This window comes from Pinus tabuliformis, chromosome 9 (assembly GCF_031772625.1).
Source record: "Pinus tabuliformis cultivar Carrire ecotype Pingquan chromosome 9, CPIR1, whole genome shotgun sequence".
Taxonomy (NCBI): Eukaryota; Viridiplantae; Streptophyta; class Pinopsida; order Pinales; family Pinaceae; genus Pinus; species Pinus tabuliformis.
This window is the reverse complement of record NC_142307.1, coordinates 1982191899-1982206173: the sequence shown is the minus strand read 5'-3', so window position 1 is coordinate 1982206173 and position 14275 is coordinate 1982191899. Positions and strand designations below refer to the sequence as shown.

The 14275-nt window shown below is 37.6% G+C and overlaps 1 protein-coding gene across 2 annotated transcripts in view; it reads right to left on the bottom strand.

Annotated features, from left to right (window-relative positions):
- LOC149156959 (uncharacterized) overlaps positions 1-14019 on the bottom strand; it is a 227576-nt gene extending 213557 nt beyond the window's left edge. The window contains exon 1 of one of the 2 annotated variants that reach the window (XM_089445461.1): positions 13927-14019. In XM_089445461.1, coding sequence (XP_089301587.1) covers positions 13927-13981 — 55 coding nt within the window. In that variant the 5' untranslated portion in view covers positions 13982-14019. Of the gene's footprint in view, positions 1-11042; positions 11774-13926 lie in introns of those variants that run through there. The other variant, XM_089445462.1, reaches the window with a different exon arrangement.
- Positions 14020-14275: the final 256 nt, after the last annotated feature.

Here is a 14275-nt window from a genome sequence, read left to right as displayed (position 1 = left end):
GTCATGGTCTCCCTAAGCAACTTCAATGTTCCATGATGCAAGTGTCCCATCTCCTATGCCACAACTCTCCCAATTCTCTACCACTGCTACTGTCATTACTAATTAGTGACTTTGGAGAATCAAACTGTAAGTTGTACAACTTGTTGCTTCAAACACCAATTTGTTTGACCTTCTTTCAAATCTAGTGTTTGATGTACACCTTCTAATCCATCAAGTAGATACCGTACCCCTTATCTTGTAGTGCAGAAACTGAAATCAGGTTCATGCCCAAACCTGGCACATGCATCACATCTATAACATTGTTGCTCTTGTCGAACTCCATCTGAATGTTGACAGTACCTCTCCCAACTGGAATACATTGTCTTGTTTCCCATTTGTATGTGGAAGTCCATCTCCTCTTCCCGGTAACTAGAGAAATAGCCTTTCACCCCCATCATATGTGTTGACAATCCACTATCAATATATTAGACACCCGTGGACGTGGAGCTAGAGAGGTAAGCTATGAGAACAAATTCATTTTCTAACCTAGAAGACAAATCCTCAATGTCCATTGAAGTTGTTGTTTGTGTCACCTTCTTCTCCTTCTTTCGATTAAGACATTGGCTAACATAGTGTCCATGTTGACAGCAACCAAAACATTTGGCCTTACTCGAGTCTTTCTTCTTCTTATCTCCTTTTGAGCCTTGTCCCTTATTCCTCTGTAGGTGTATTCAGCATCCTTGTGCAACTCGCACTCCTTGTAGCAACTCGCATTGGCTGCACCGAAAATTTGCACTACCTCTTGGAAAATTCCTCTGCAAGTAAAACTGCCTCCAACACTTCATCTAACCCACTCACTCTACCTCTGGTGATAGATTCGACACTAGCACACTGAAACGAGCTTCTCTTTGTCACTTGCACTAGCTAATTGGCTACTCGCATTGTTGAATTTGGTCTCCTCTTCTACAGATAACATCAATGTCCTTCCTCCCTGTGGAAACTAGAAATCACTGAGAAAAATCCTCCAAAAAATTTATCCTCAATCTTCTGTGTTGAAACCCTTTTGGCAATGTCTCCCTGGCTCAAACTACACCCTTGCTAATTACTGCAACTAGGTAATTCGAACCCCTTGATGTGTCTCCAACTTACCCATCAATTTTCTCTTGTAAATTCTCATTGACAAATCAACAACCATGATCTAATCACAATCGATGGATAAAATCATATTAACCCCATCAAGTGACTTTTATGGAAGTCTCTAGAGAAAAATCAATTTTCCTCAATTAATTAACCAATTTTCCTAAGTTAAACTTAGGAAAAACAATTAATAATTGGCTAATCAATCTAATTAAGGCATTTCCTTATAAATAATTTATGGGTCTTGGAGATAATTATCCTCCTGTGTTCCTTAGCCTCATAGACACCACAGAGACTAGAACACCTATCCACTACTACCAAAAACTAATAAACAATGGTAGAAGTGGGACCAAGGGATCTAATATTTCATATCAATATAGGAATTTTCTTAGCACAAATGTTAAGATCATCAGATATATGAAATGTGAAACAAAAGAGAAGGGTCTATAACTAAATCATGATACTTCTCAATGCCAAGGATTTATAACTAGAGCACGATACTTCTCAGTGTCAACAACAGAAGAAGAAACTGTGGACAAATTGGTGGAATGAAGTAATGGGAGAGAAGGGGAGGGGCTCCAATGATAATGGAGTTATCAAAAATATCCAATGGTTTGATACCACTAACAGGTTGGGTAATGAATAACTCAACAAACGTAGAGATAAATGACAAAGAAGGGACACGAGAGTAGAGTTGCCCAATAGAGGTACCACAAATTCAAGCGTTAGGGAAGTAATGGATTTGACAAAAGGTGGACCTGTGTTGAAAACCAGAGCAAATAAACAACGATATATCTGAAATTTCTAGATATAAACGGAGAAAATAAGAGTTAACAATATCTTGTAAATTGATACATTGTTTGACTCATGAAGACAAGAATGGTAAGTGTGAGATACTTATTATTCACGTGATTTACATATAAATACATGTATTTCTAACCCTTGGTTTCATATTCCATGAGGTTTCTTAGACTCGTTAGACTCCATATTCCAAGAGGTTTCTTAGAATAATACAATTTCACATGATCTAGGAGGATTACATTTCCAATGATTATTATGACATTCAAGGATGAAAGATTTCGAATTTTGTTGAGGGGTCATATAAAGAGGAAGACTTAGGGGTGATGATGGATCATATAGAATTCATTTGCCACAAGATCTTAACCAAGTTGATAAAAGCATGATATTGTCTTCTAGCCCCACTAGGTTCATAGCTCACAGAAGTGGTCGATTTGCCCCCATAAACATGGACACAATGGAAATAGAACCATCATGATCATTAAGTTTGATTGAGTGGCTTCATACCCCTCCATGTAAAACCACAAATGTGTCCACCTTTTGATGATGGTCGTAGGTTTCCAAGATTAAGGATCTCAAATGATTCCTCTAGAAGAGTTCTCAATCCTACAGATTTTGTTGAAGTCGATGAACAACTAACGAATGATTAATTTAATATCATCTTATCAAGAATGTCAAATATGCCCAAAAAAAAAACCAAACCTAGAATAAAGAGAGATCATCATGTATATCTTGCACAAAATCCCCAATGAAGAGGCATTTGATAAGTGATGTATCTTGAACTAAGAAGGCCAAGGGATCTCATTAAACTCATATTTGGGTTTGGGCTCTAAGCATCTTTTCCTCTTATTATACTCTAAATCTATAGCTATGGAAATCTCACAATATGGAACATGGAATGTCATTGGCTCTTGGGCACATGTTTAGACTTGTAGGCTTGATTTTAATCCCAAGTTCACTAACCAAGCAATGTATCCTATGTGGATAGAATTTCTAGGAATTGTTGTTGATATGCACCACTTTGCAGAATGGTTTGCTCAAAGATTTGCTAATGCAATGATTGTTGATGGTAGCCAAAACTCCTTTTGTGCAAACCCAAGGGTTTGCATAGAACTAGATTTAAATAAAAATTTGTTGCAAAACAATAGACATTTTACAATTTATGGACTCTGATTTCAAAAAATGAAATACCATCGTTTCTTCTACAAAAAACCCAAGCCTTTCCCAACCCAAGCGAATTGATTTTGCTACCAATTTAAACCAAGAATTAACATCTTCATTACCTTCACCTTAGAATTAGTTATGATTTGTTTATCTAGTTGCCTCATGTCATGTTACCAAGAAAGTTATCCACAACAAGATAAAGCCACTTCTTCAAACTCACCCTCCCTTAATCAAGTATTCGACATGGAGGACAACGAAGAGAGGTCGAGCAAATATAGTAAAAAGGCATCAAACTCGGTCATGCCCATCGAGATAAGGCAAGCAATGGTGTTGATGCTAGACCATGTTCTGAGACAATAAAATAGGCGATCAAGCAATCTCCCACTCACCCCAATATTAACATTAGGCACTTTGTGACAAATAACAACTTTGGTAAGCTTGTTGATGAGGGTACCCTTCAATGAAGCTAACTTTTGTATCGTCAAATGAAAGAGGGATTTCATCCCAAGCCACAAGATGCTCATAAGACACATTAAGAAGAACAAAACACAGCATTGTATTTCTCCAAGAAGTTAAATCACCATGCCTTGAGTTTTGTCCTAGAATGGATTATTGATAGAATGGGGCTAACTAGAACATTGAACATCAGTAGGGAAGTAAAGTAGTTGTCTTACTTGTGCTCAAGGGCTACAATCTTATTTGGTTTCTCATGGTATTGGTCCAAGTCACAAGTATGTAGGGGATACTTTCTTGACCCAAGGTAAATTGATTGGTTTTTGCTCAATTTTTGGTCCTAAGACTCCTAACCTTTTTCAAAAGTGAATCTTCGTTTTTGATTGACTAGCTTTCTTCTATTGGACATTGAATGGATCCTAGGGCTAGACTTCGATATTGTGGTATTGGTTAGAGATTGTGAAGCAAGGCTTGGCCTTCCTATAGCATGCTATGAGAGGAAAGCAAGGCAATACAGGTAAGCAATTTTACAGATTTTTTATCTTAACTGGAAAAGACAAATATTTGGACTACAGCAGATAGCTTATCTAGGGCAATATGAGGCAGGGTAATGAGTGAATCCAAGGATGTTTGCATTATGTGGCCCTAAAGAGGGTCTCATCTTTTCAAGAGTTCAGCAACCAATTCACATTGTTATGGATGTTCTCCAGTCAGACCACCACCCAATAGTCTCCTCTCATGTGATTGGTCAAGCACAAGATGAGGTTGATCTCCTCTCCTGTGATTCCTCCTCAAAATCAATGTCTCTCGCATGGCTCCCAATTATTTTGAACCATTAGTTCGTAGGATTTGGAAATTTGTCCAACATCCACATGGCAAAAGAGGATGGATCTTGAGATGGGAAGTTATAGTTCATAGAAAAATCAAGTTTATTCGCAATTGGGGCAAAATGATTGTGCGTAATTTTAAGCAAAAGATAAAGCAAGACAGGTAAGAACTTGGGGAGATCAAATATTTTCATGATGATTTTTCTTGATGAGAGAAACACTTCATCAAACTCGAGTACATAGAGAAGAGTGTGAGGATGGCACTTTAGAAGAGGACTTACCATGAGAGTAACTGACATTCACTTTTAAGTGTATATTTGCCCCTGCCTTTACACCAATTTTGTTTTTTATTTTTTAACAACGTGTTGAATCGGTAACTACCAGACCTAATCTAAGGAAGACCCAGGATCAATTCTCGTAGCTGCCACTATAACACCAAGAGTACATCCAACAACCTGCAAGCAGATATACTAATTTCTTATGATTTTGGTAAGAGCCGAGACTCACGGATAAGGGGAGTCTACTCCTTGAGCCGCACACCATAGCAGGATAATATACTCAATGTGATTTGAACCCTGCCTTCATGGGTTTCACCCAACGAACCCAGCCGCCTCACCACACATCACTGTATCTTGACACCGATTTTGTTAATACAGTAAGTAAAGAGATTTTCAAGGTGGCCCCACTAAGATCTATGGATTAGGAAAAAATGTTTTGGGTAAACAAATTCCAAAGGATATATTGTTTACGGCTTTAATAAAATGAAAAATGGTAAATCACCTAGTCTGGATGGCTTACCATACATATTCTTAAGACTATATGGGATATGATTGGTGATGATATGTTTAGGGTGACCCCTGAGGCCTTTCTTCAAGGCAGGTTTCAAATTCTATAAATCAAGGCTTTAATCAAATTAATCTTGGAAAGTTTAGCTACAGATTTTGTTGGAGGTGGGCACCCCATTACCATATTAAATATTTCTTATATAATAAATGCAAAGGCCCTTGCCCTATGTATTGAAAGATTTGCATCATGCATAGTCTGCCTTAAGCAAACTATGTTTCGCAATTACAATTCATCTTGGACATAGTTATTACCCTGTGTGAAACTATGGAATGGGTAAGTGAGTCAACTTTTCAGGTGACAGAAGAGGTTGGGATCTCCCTTTCCAAGATTATTAGCAGTTGGAAGAATCAGGATCATCGCATTGCAAAGCTTCCAGATCTCAGGAAAAGAGGCTAAGCGTAAAAGGGATTTTTTTAGGGAAGGATTTTGAGAATACCTAGCACATATCTTGGATGGATTGGAAAACTTTGGCTCATCCTAAGGCCTTGTCTTATAATAAAGTTGCTCCCATAATTTACAGCTTAGCCAAGGATCTCCCCGAAAGGAACAATATGTTGTAAGGCCCTATTTGATGTGATTCATGGCGGGCTTATGATAAACACATATTTTACTGCATAGTAAAAGGTTGTATCTTCTTCTGCTTAAAAAGAGTTGCTTGGCCCCAGTTCTTTGTCTTTCTAAAATGGTATGTTTCGATGGATTACTTGTCTGCGAAATGTTTAGCCATACAGAGTTTCTTGCAAACTCAGTTATTGCATGGCTACTGATATATCAATCTCTTCCAAACAAGGATACACTTGCCAAGAGGGGTTCCAATAATAATAAGTGCCCTATTTGTATCAATGCTAAGTCATTCATGTATATTCTACCAAGGTGCCAGTTTGCATGTCAATGTTGGAGACTTGTTTACCAATTGATCTCTGACAGCGACAGCGGATGTAACAATGTCTGAGGGCTGCAACAAACGCAACGGCATCTGAGTGATGACAGTGCTTGAGAAGATGTAGCTAGAAGGCATAGTGGTGGCGGTTTGTGGTTTGTTTATCCAAAATCAACTATATAATATTTGACTAGCAAACAATTTATTTTAATTGAAAGAACAAAAAGTTAATTTATTAGAGGCAAGAACAAATTGTTTTGGTACACTTGCAAAAGTGATAATCTGTTGTTTGAATAAGGAAAATGAGGAAAGAAAAATAAACATTCAGTTATACATTGACCAAGAAAAGCTCATAACTAACTGGAAAACTGAAACCAAACACACAAATAACAACAGAGGATTTACGTGGTAAAACCTTGACAAGGTGTCAAGGAAACATCCACGGGGCAAGGGATTGGAATCTCTACTCAATCAACAATGATTCTCCATAATTACATTTCTCGGGCATTAACTAGTTTTATACAAGCATCCTCCGTTACATAACTGTTGTTTCGGTATAAAACTAACTAGTAGTAACTAATACAATTATTACTCATATTTACATAATTCATTGTCAAACTTCCAACAAACTCCACCTTGACAACAATTTTCCTAATCCCTTGCCCATGCCCATTCATCATCTTTTCTGCACGCCAAGAGAAGTTAAACACCATCACAGCTTCTCTACTGTAACTGGCTTTGTGAATATGTCTGCACAATTCTCCCGCGTATGGACCTTTTGAAGAGCTACTTTTCCGCCATCGATCACGTCTCAGAAAATGATACCTTACATCAATGTGCTTAGTTCTATTGTGATAAGCAAGATTTGTAGCCAAGTGAATAGCACTTTGACTGTCACAAAGTACATTCACTTTCTCTTGCGTCTTACCAATGTCATCAAGCAAACCCTTTAACTAGATTGCTTCTTTACTGGCATATGAAGCAGCTATATATTCTGCTTCGGTAGTGGACAATGCAACTGTTCTTGAAGCTTTGACATCCAACTAATTGCTCCACCTGCAAGAGTAAAGACATAACCTGTAGTACATCTTCTTTTGTCCAAATCACCTGCATAATCAGCATCTACATATCCGCAGACTGATCCTTCACTACCACTAAAAATGATGGAATGGTCACTTGTGCCTCTTAGATATCGAAGCACCCATTTCACCGCTCGCCAATGTTCTTCACCTGGATTTGCCATGAACCTGCTGACAACTCCAACTGCATGTGAAATGTCAGGTCTTGTAGATACCATTGCATACATTAAGTTGCCTACAGCATTTTCATATGGTACATGAGACATATACTGCTTTTCTTCATCAGTTCTAGGGCTCAAAACCGAAGAAAGCTTAAAATGGGAAGCTAGTGGAACATTAACAGGTTTCACATTGTTCATAGAGAACTTTTCAAGTACTTTCTCCACATACTTCTGTTGTGATAACCAAAGCTTGCCATTTTTCCTGTCTCTGTGTATCTCCATGCCCAAGATATGTTTTGCTGCTCCAAGATCCTTCATATCAAACGTCCTAGAGAGCTGAGCCTTTAACCTGTTGATCTCTTCCATGCTTTTGCTTGCAATAAGCATATCGTCAACATACAAAACTAAGATAATGAATATGCCATTGAAACTTTTGAAGTATACAGTGTACACAATGATTATACTCACTTCTTATAAAGTTCTGGCTCACCATGAAGGAATAAAACTTCTTGTACCATTGTCTGGGAGACTGCCTCAGACCATACAATTATTTCCTGAGCTTGCAAACTAATCTTCTGCTGTGACCTTGTACAAAACCTTCTGGCTGTTCCATATATATCTCTTCATTCAAATCACCATGTAGAAAAGTTGTTTTAACATCTAACTGTTCTAACTCAAGATTAAGTAACGCAGTTAGTGCCAACACAGTACGAATAGAAAAAAGTTTTACAACTGGAGAAAAAATCTCATGAAAGTCTATACCTTCAACCTGAGAATACCCTTTTGCTACTAGTCTTGCCTTATACCTTTCGATACTTCCATCAACTTTCCGTTTCAGTTTGAAGACCCACTTGCATCCAACAACACTTCTCCCTTCAGGAAGCTCTACAAGATCCCAGGTATTGTTCTTGGCTAAGGAATCCATTTCTTCTTCCACATCCATTTTCCATTTTTCGCTATCTGTATCATCTACCGCTTCCTGATAACAAGAAGGTTCCCCATCTTAAGTAATCAAAGCAAAAAATGAAGCAGAATCTTCATACCTTTTGGGAGTTTTTCTTTCCCTTGTAGACCTTCTTAGAGCAACTGGTTGTTGAACTGGTTCAGAAACTTGAACTAGTTCAGAAGCTTCAATGGCTTCCTTTGTGTCTTCAACACCCTTTTCTCCCTCCATAAGTCTCTCCTTCCTTTTGACTGTCACTGAAAAGTCTAGCCTCCAACTGAACTCGTTGATTTGGCGATACATGTTCCTGTTCAATTCTTTCAACATTTGATTTTAAAAAAGAAGATTCATCAAATGTTACATCTCTACTAATGACTATCTTCCGCAATGTAGGATCCCACAACCTGTATCCTTTCACTGCCTAGTCATACCCAACAAAAACATAACATTTCGATTTTGGATCTAATTTTGAATGTTGATTTTTAGGAATAAGAGAATAAGCATCACAGCCAAATATCCTCAAATGTGAATAATCACAAGACTGACCTGTCCAAAGTTCTTCAGGAATTTTACAATTAATTGCTATTGAAGGTGATCTGTTAACTAAATAACAAGCAGTAGACACTGCTTCTGCCCACAACTCCTTTTGCAAGTTAGCATTGTTGATCATGCTTCTGGCTCTTTCCATAAGAGTCTGATTCATACGCTCAGCAACACCATTTTGCTGAAGAGTATAAACAGCAGTTTTTTGTCTAATAATTCCCTCATCCTTACAGTATTGTTCAAATTCAATTGAAATGAACTCACCACCATTGTCAGTTCTTAAACATTTAATAGATTTGCCTGTTCTTTTCTCTACCATTGCTTTAAATTGTTTAAAGACATTGAATACATCAGCTTTCTTTTTTAGCATAAAGACCCAAAATTTACGAGAGAAATCATCAATAAACATTAAAAAATATAGAGCACCTCCATATGATACAACAAGGTATGGTCCCCACAAATCAGAATGAATTTAGTGTAAAATATCTTTACTATTATGATTTCCAACTTTAAATCTCTGTTTACACTGTTTTCCATACACACAATGTTTACAAAAATCTAACTTCAAGGATTTCAGATCGAGAAGAGATTTACGTTTCATCAGTATCTGAAGACCTTTCTTGCTCATATGACCTAATCGCTGATGCCATATACGAGTACTTGCTTCTTCCTTTTATGACGCAACCGCTGCTTCACTGACCTAAGTACTTCCTTTTAACTTGTAAAGATTTCCGACCTTTTCTGCTTTCATAACCACTAGGGCTCCTTTAAAGACTTTCAAGACGCCATCCTGACCTGTAAACTTATAACCATCTGAATCCAACAATCCAAAATAAATCAAATTTTTCTTCAAATCAGGTACATGTCTAACACTAGTTAATGTTCTAACTGTGTTATCATACATCTTAATCCTGATATTCCCCATCCTAACAGTCTGACATGACACATTATTACCCATAAACACAGAACTACCATTTACATTTTCATACAAAGTAAACCAATTTCTGTGTGGACATATGTGATGAGAAGCACCAGAGTCCAACAACCAGCTTTCTAAACCCTAAGAGACATTACATTTAGGTGAAGTTGCATCTATCATACATAATTCTTCAGCAGATAAAACTTCGTCTATCATACCTTAATCGACCTGATTCGCTTCCTTCTTCGGGTTATCGGATTCTTTTCGTTTCCAACAGTCTTTCTTCAAGTGTCTAATTTTATTGCAGTGCCAACATTTTGCCTTACACTTCTTTCTCTTCGATTTAGATCTGGAAGACCCCCTTGGTTTTTCTCCTCTTTCCTTTGAGCGTCCTCTAGCTACCATGGCTTCTGATGCAGCTGTTTCAGTACTAGATTTCGTTTGTACTTCTTCAGACAAGAGAACTCCCACGACTGATTCAAACTTCAAAGAATCAGCAGTGTTCAAGCTGATTGAAGTTACGAAGTGATCCCATGATTCGGGCAGAGAACACAGCAAGGTTATGGTTTTATCTTCTTCCTGAATTTTAACTTCCATATCTATTAATTGGCATATGAGTGTATTAAAAACATTCAAATGTTCTGCAACTTTTGAATCTTCTTTCATTCGAAGACTGTACAACTGTCTTTTTTGATAAATTCTATTGGTTAATGACTTTGTCATATAGAGTTTTTCTAGTTTTTCCCACAATCCTGAAGCTATACTCTCTTCAACAATGTTGAAGAGAACCTCATCCGCCAGGCATAACCTGATGGTACTGAGAGCTCGGGCATCCAAGTCCTCCCAGTCTGAATCAGTCATGGTTGCAGGTTTCTTAGTTGCCCCATCCAATGCCTTGTGCAACCCTTGTTGCACAAGCAGATCTCTAACCTTCAGTTTCCAAAGAGCAAAATTGCTCTTTCCGGTGAATTTCTCCACCTCGAATTTCGCATTTGACATCTTGGCCATTTTTTTCCTTCCTAGGGTTTCAGTCTTTCAACTAGGGTTTATATATATTTTTTTGTTTGTCTTTCTCAAAAAAAACTTTAAAAAAAAAAAGAATTCCCCAATTCAACAGATTTTGATTTCAAATCCTTTGTTTCCTTTCACCAATTTAATGGAAGAAACCCTTTGTTTTTTTCTTCAATTTAAATGAAATCTTTCCTTCAATTTAAATTGAAATCTTTCCTTCAATTTAAATAAAATCCACCCTTTACAAATTTCTGGAAAACTTGTGGGAAAAATTTCTCTCAAAATTTAACAAAAAAAATTACCCGGATCCACAAGCCAGGCCTCTGGCAGCACTTTCCTCCTCTCCTTCATGCAGGTAGATGGGCTTCTCCACGCAGCAATGGCGCAGGGCAGTGCAGACTGGTCACTTTTCACACAGACGCAGAAGGATTTCTCAAGCAATGAGTTCTCCCTCACGCACAGGCAGATTTCTGAACCTCTTCTTCACGCAGGCAGTGAACCTCTCCTTCACGTAGGACACGCAGCACTTGATTCACACTCTGCCTCCTCACGCCACGCAGTAGCATCCTTTCTGCTCCAGCACACAGACAACAATGGAGTTCACGCAGAGGGGTTTGGCAAACACACTCTGGTCTTCACGGCCGCCCCTCAGAGAATACACGGCACCTTCCCGATTTTTATTCTCGGCGAACCCTCACACGAGATGTGGGTTACTATCAGCACCTCCGCACCTTAGACGCAGCAATTCACTCTGCCCCACAGCACTGGACCAAACTCCTCAGGTGTCCACCTCACCGCAATCGAATGTTGCAAACGTGGGTCTCCACCTCACCACATTCAAACACTGCAAACGTAGCAGGGGTTCTCAACTCGCACCACCTTCCAAACCAACGGTTTCATATCCCTCCACGTCGCCGATCACGCCAAAAACTTATGGCTCTCTCCCCGTCTCGAGAAGCAAGGGCACTGCCAAGTCTATATGCAAGATACCCAAGTTGAAATGCTCAACTGCTCCAACTGCTCGGTCCTTGGATCTCAACGCCCGCTCCACGAAAACATTTGGGCGTTTTTTAATCGATTCAGGCTCTGATACCAATTGTTGTTTGAATAGGGGAAATAAGGAAAGAAAAATAAACATTCAGTTATACATTGACCAAGAAAAGCTCATAACTAACTGGAAAACTGAAACCAAACACACAAATAACAACACAGGATTTACGTGGTAAAACCTTGACAGGGTGTCAAGGAAACATCCACGGGGCAACGGATTGGAATCTCTATTCAATCAACAATGATTCTACATAATTACATTTCTCGGGCATTCACTAGTTTTATACAAGCCTCCTCCGTTACATAACTGTTGTTTCGGTATAAAACTAACTAGTAGTAACTAATACAATTATTACTCATATTTACATAATTTGTTGTCAAACTTCCAACATAATCTTCACTGCTAGTGAGAGTAACAAAACCATGTAGAAGTGTGGGTTATAATTTTCTGATACTTTTTCTTTGGTTTTTAGTACAACATCAGCCTTTTTATTCTAGCAACTACGCATATGATGGCAGCTATGAATTTATTTTTAGTGAAGAAACAATAAGCAGCATGGTTTTCTCTTTTATCAGTGCTTATTTCCACGAAGCAGCACTTCCTTCACAAATGTTGGTTATGCCCATGGAAATATGCTGGTAATGGATCACACTACTGTAGCTATCAAGGATTGCCTTGCAGCAGCTTAAATTTTCTGTCTCGTGTTGATTTTGCAATGTTTGAATATGATTTCCACCGCTTGTATTTTTCTCTCTTTTCTAAGATAATCATTCTTATAAACAAAAAAAAATTAATTCAATCAATTATAAGTCTTATGTGAGGTGGCCACTAGACAAAGTTTTATTTTCAAAAATAATGATAGCTATAAACCAGACAAATGTGAACACATTCCAGAAAGGTTTGAACTTGTTCTAATAATATTTGTGATGTAGCTTAGTCACAGGATGCCAAAGGTACTCATAAGAAATGGGACCAGCCCATGTTGCAGCCCATGTTGTCCATAACGGTAAAAGTAGTGAACTAGTAATTATTGAATGTAAATAATGCAAAAATTGATATGCATTAAAGAACACTGTCATATATATACTACTTAAAATACACAACCATCATGCTAATAGACACAAACTTTTCATTATAGTGATCGACATAATTATATTAAATTTAGGTATAGACATCTTGAGGTGTTTTTTGGGCATATGAGATCGTTGCCAAGAATTTTAGCAATGTCTTCAAAACGTTCACTCCCTCACTCATTGACTTATTACAGAAACGTTCACTCTCTCACTCATTACCTTAAAGACCAACAAAAGTTTCTTTCTTTTGCCTTTTTAAATCTTTTGGGAACTATGAGAAGAAAAAGGTTGGTTTGGATTTATGGGCTTAAAAAAATAAAATATAAAAAATCCTTCAAAATAGCTTCTTTATGTTGAATATGTTGCAACAAATTTCCATGCATTGCAAAAAAAACGTCAGCCAATCGAAATGCAAATCTAAGACCAATCAACCTTTTTCTTTTTGTTCAGACAGTTCCAAAGGGTCAATAGAAGTAAAACTTCACTGCAGTAAACCCTCCAAACTCTGTCAATCCAAAACAGTGTTGACTCAAAAGTATCACTTGTTCGACTTTATATGGATAATTACGGACTTAATGAGTTTCTAAAATGTACGAGAACATAAACTCGAAACTATCAAAACTCGTTTATATTCGACTTCCACCAATGAATTTAGCCGAGTCTTATCGGGTCAAATAGGTTTGGGGTGATATGATTCAACTCACTTGGTTTTGGTTAGTTTCAGTAAATGGTATAACTATGGATCAAAGGTATTTTTTTTTTCGAAAAATCATGAATTCAAGGCCAAAAGCAAGTTCAAAGCTGAAATGACATGAATAAAAATTGCTCGGTATTTTTTCCTCACTTTGCTGACTTGTTTTAACTCAACCAAGGCATACAAGACAACATAACATTTATACAAGGTCTAAGATAAAAGCATATCCACATGTCAATTGAAAAGCCAACATATAACGAAATGCATTGCAAACATAATAGTCCCAGGGAGCTAGGCAATTGAAAATGAAGACAAAAGATACTTTACAGTGGCACTGAGAACATAAATGAGGAACTGACATGACATACCTCTGCTTTTCTCCTCCCTTGGTTCTGCTTCAAAGAAAGAAAGTGAAAGTGCCATAGCTTTAGCTTGATCCAAATCCTCATTTCCATTATGTTCATGCGTTCATGCGCTAAACGAAAGATCTCAAATCACATTGGGATCATGCTAAGAATTGTAACTACAAAAGAATACTATCTATTGTTGAAATAAGCAAAGATGAAAGGAATACAAAGAAACTAAAATGCGTTACGAAGTAAACCCATTTGCCAATACGCAAACTTTCTAATAAATATGAGTCACTTTTACCATCTCAAGAATCAATATTCAATACCATAATCAATACCTCGAATTTGTGTGGAGCAAATATTATTA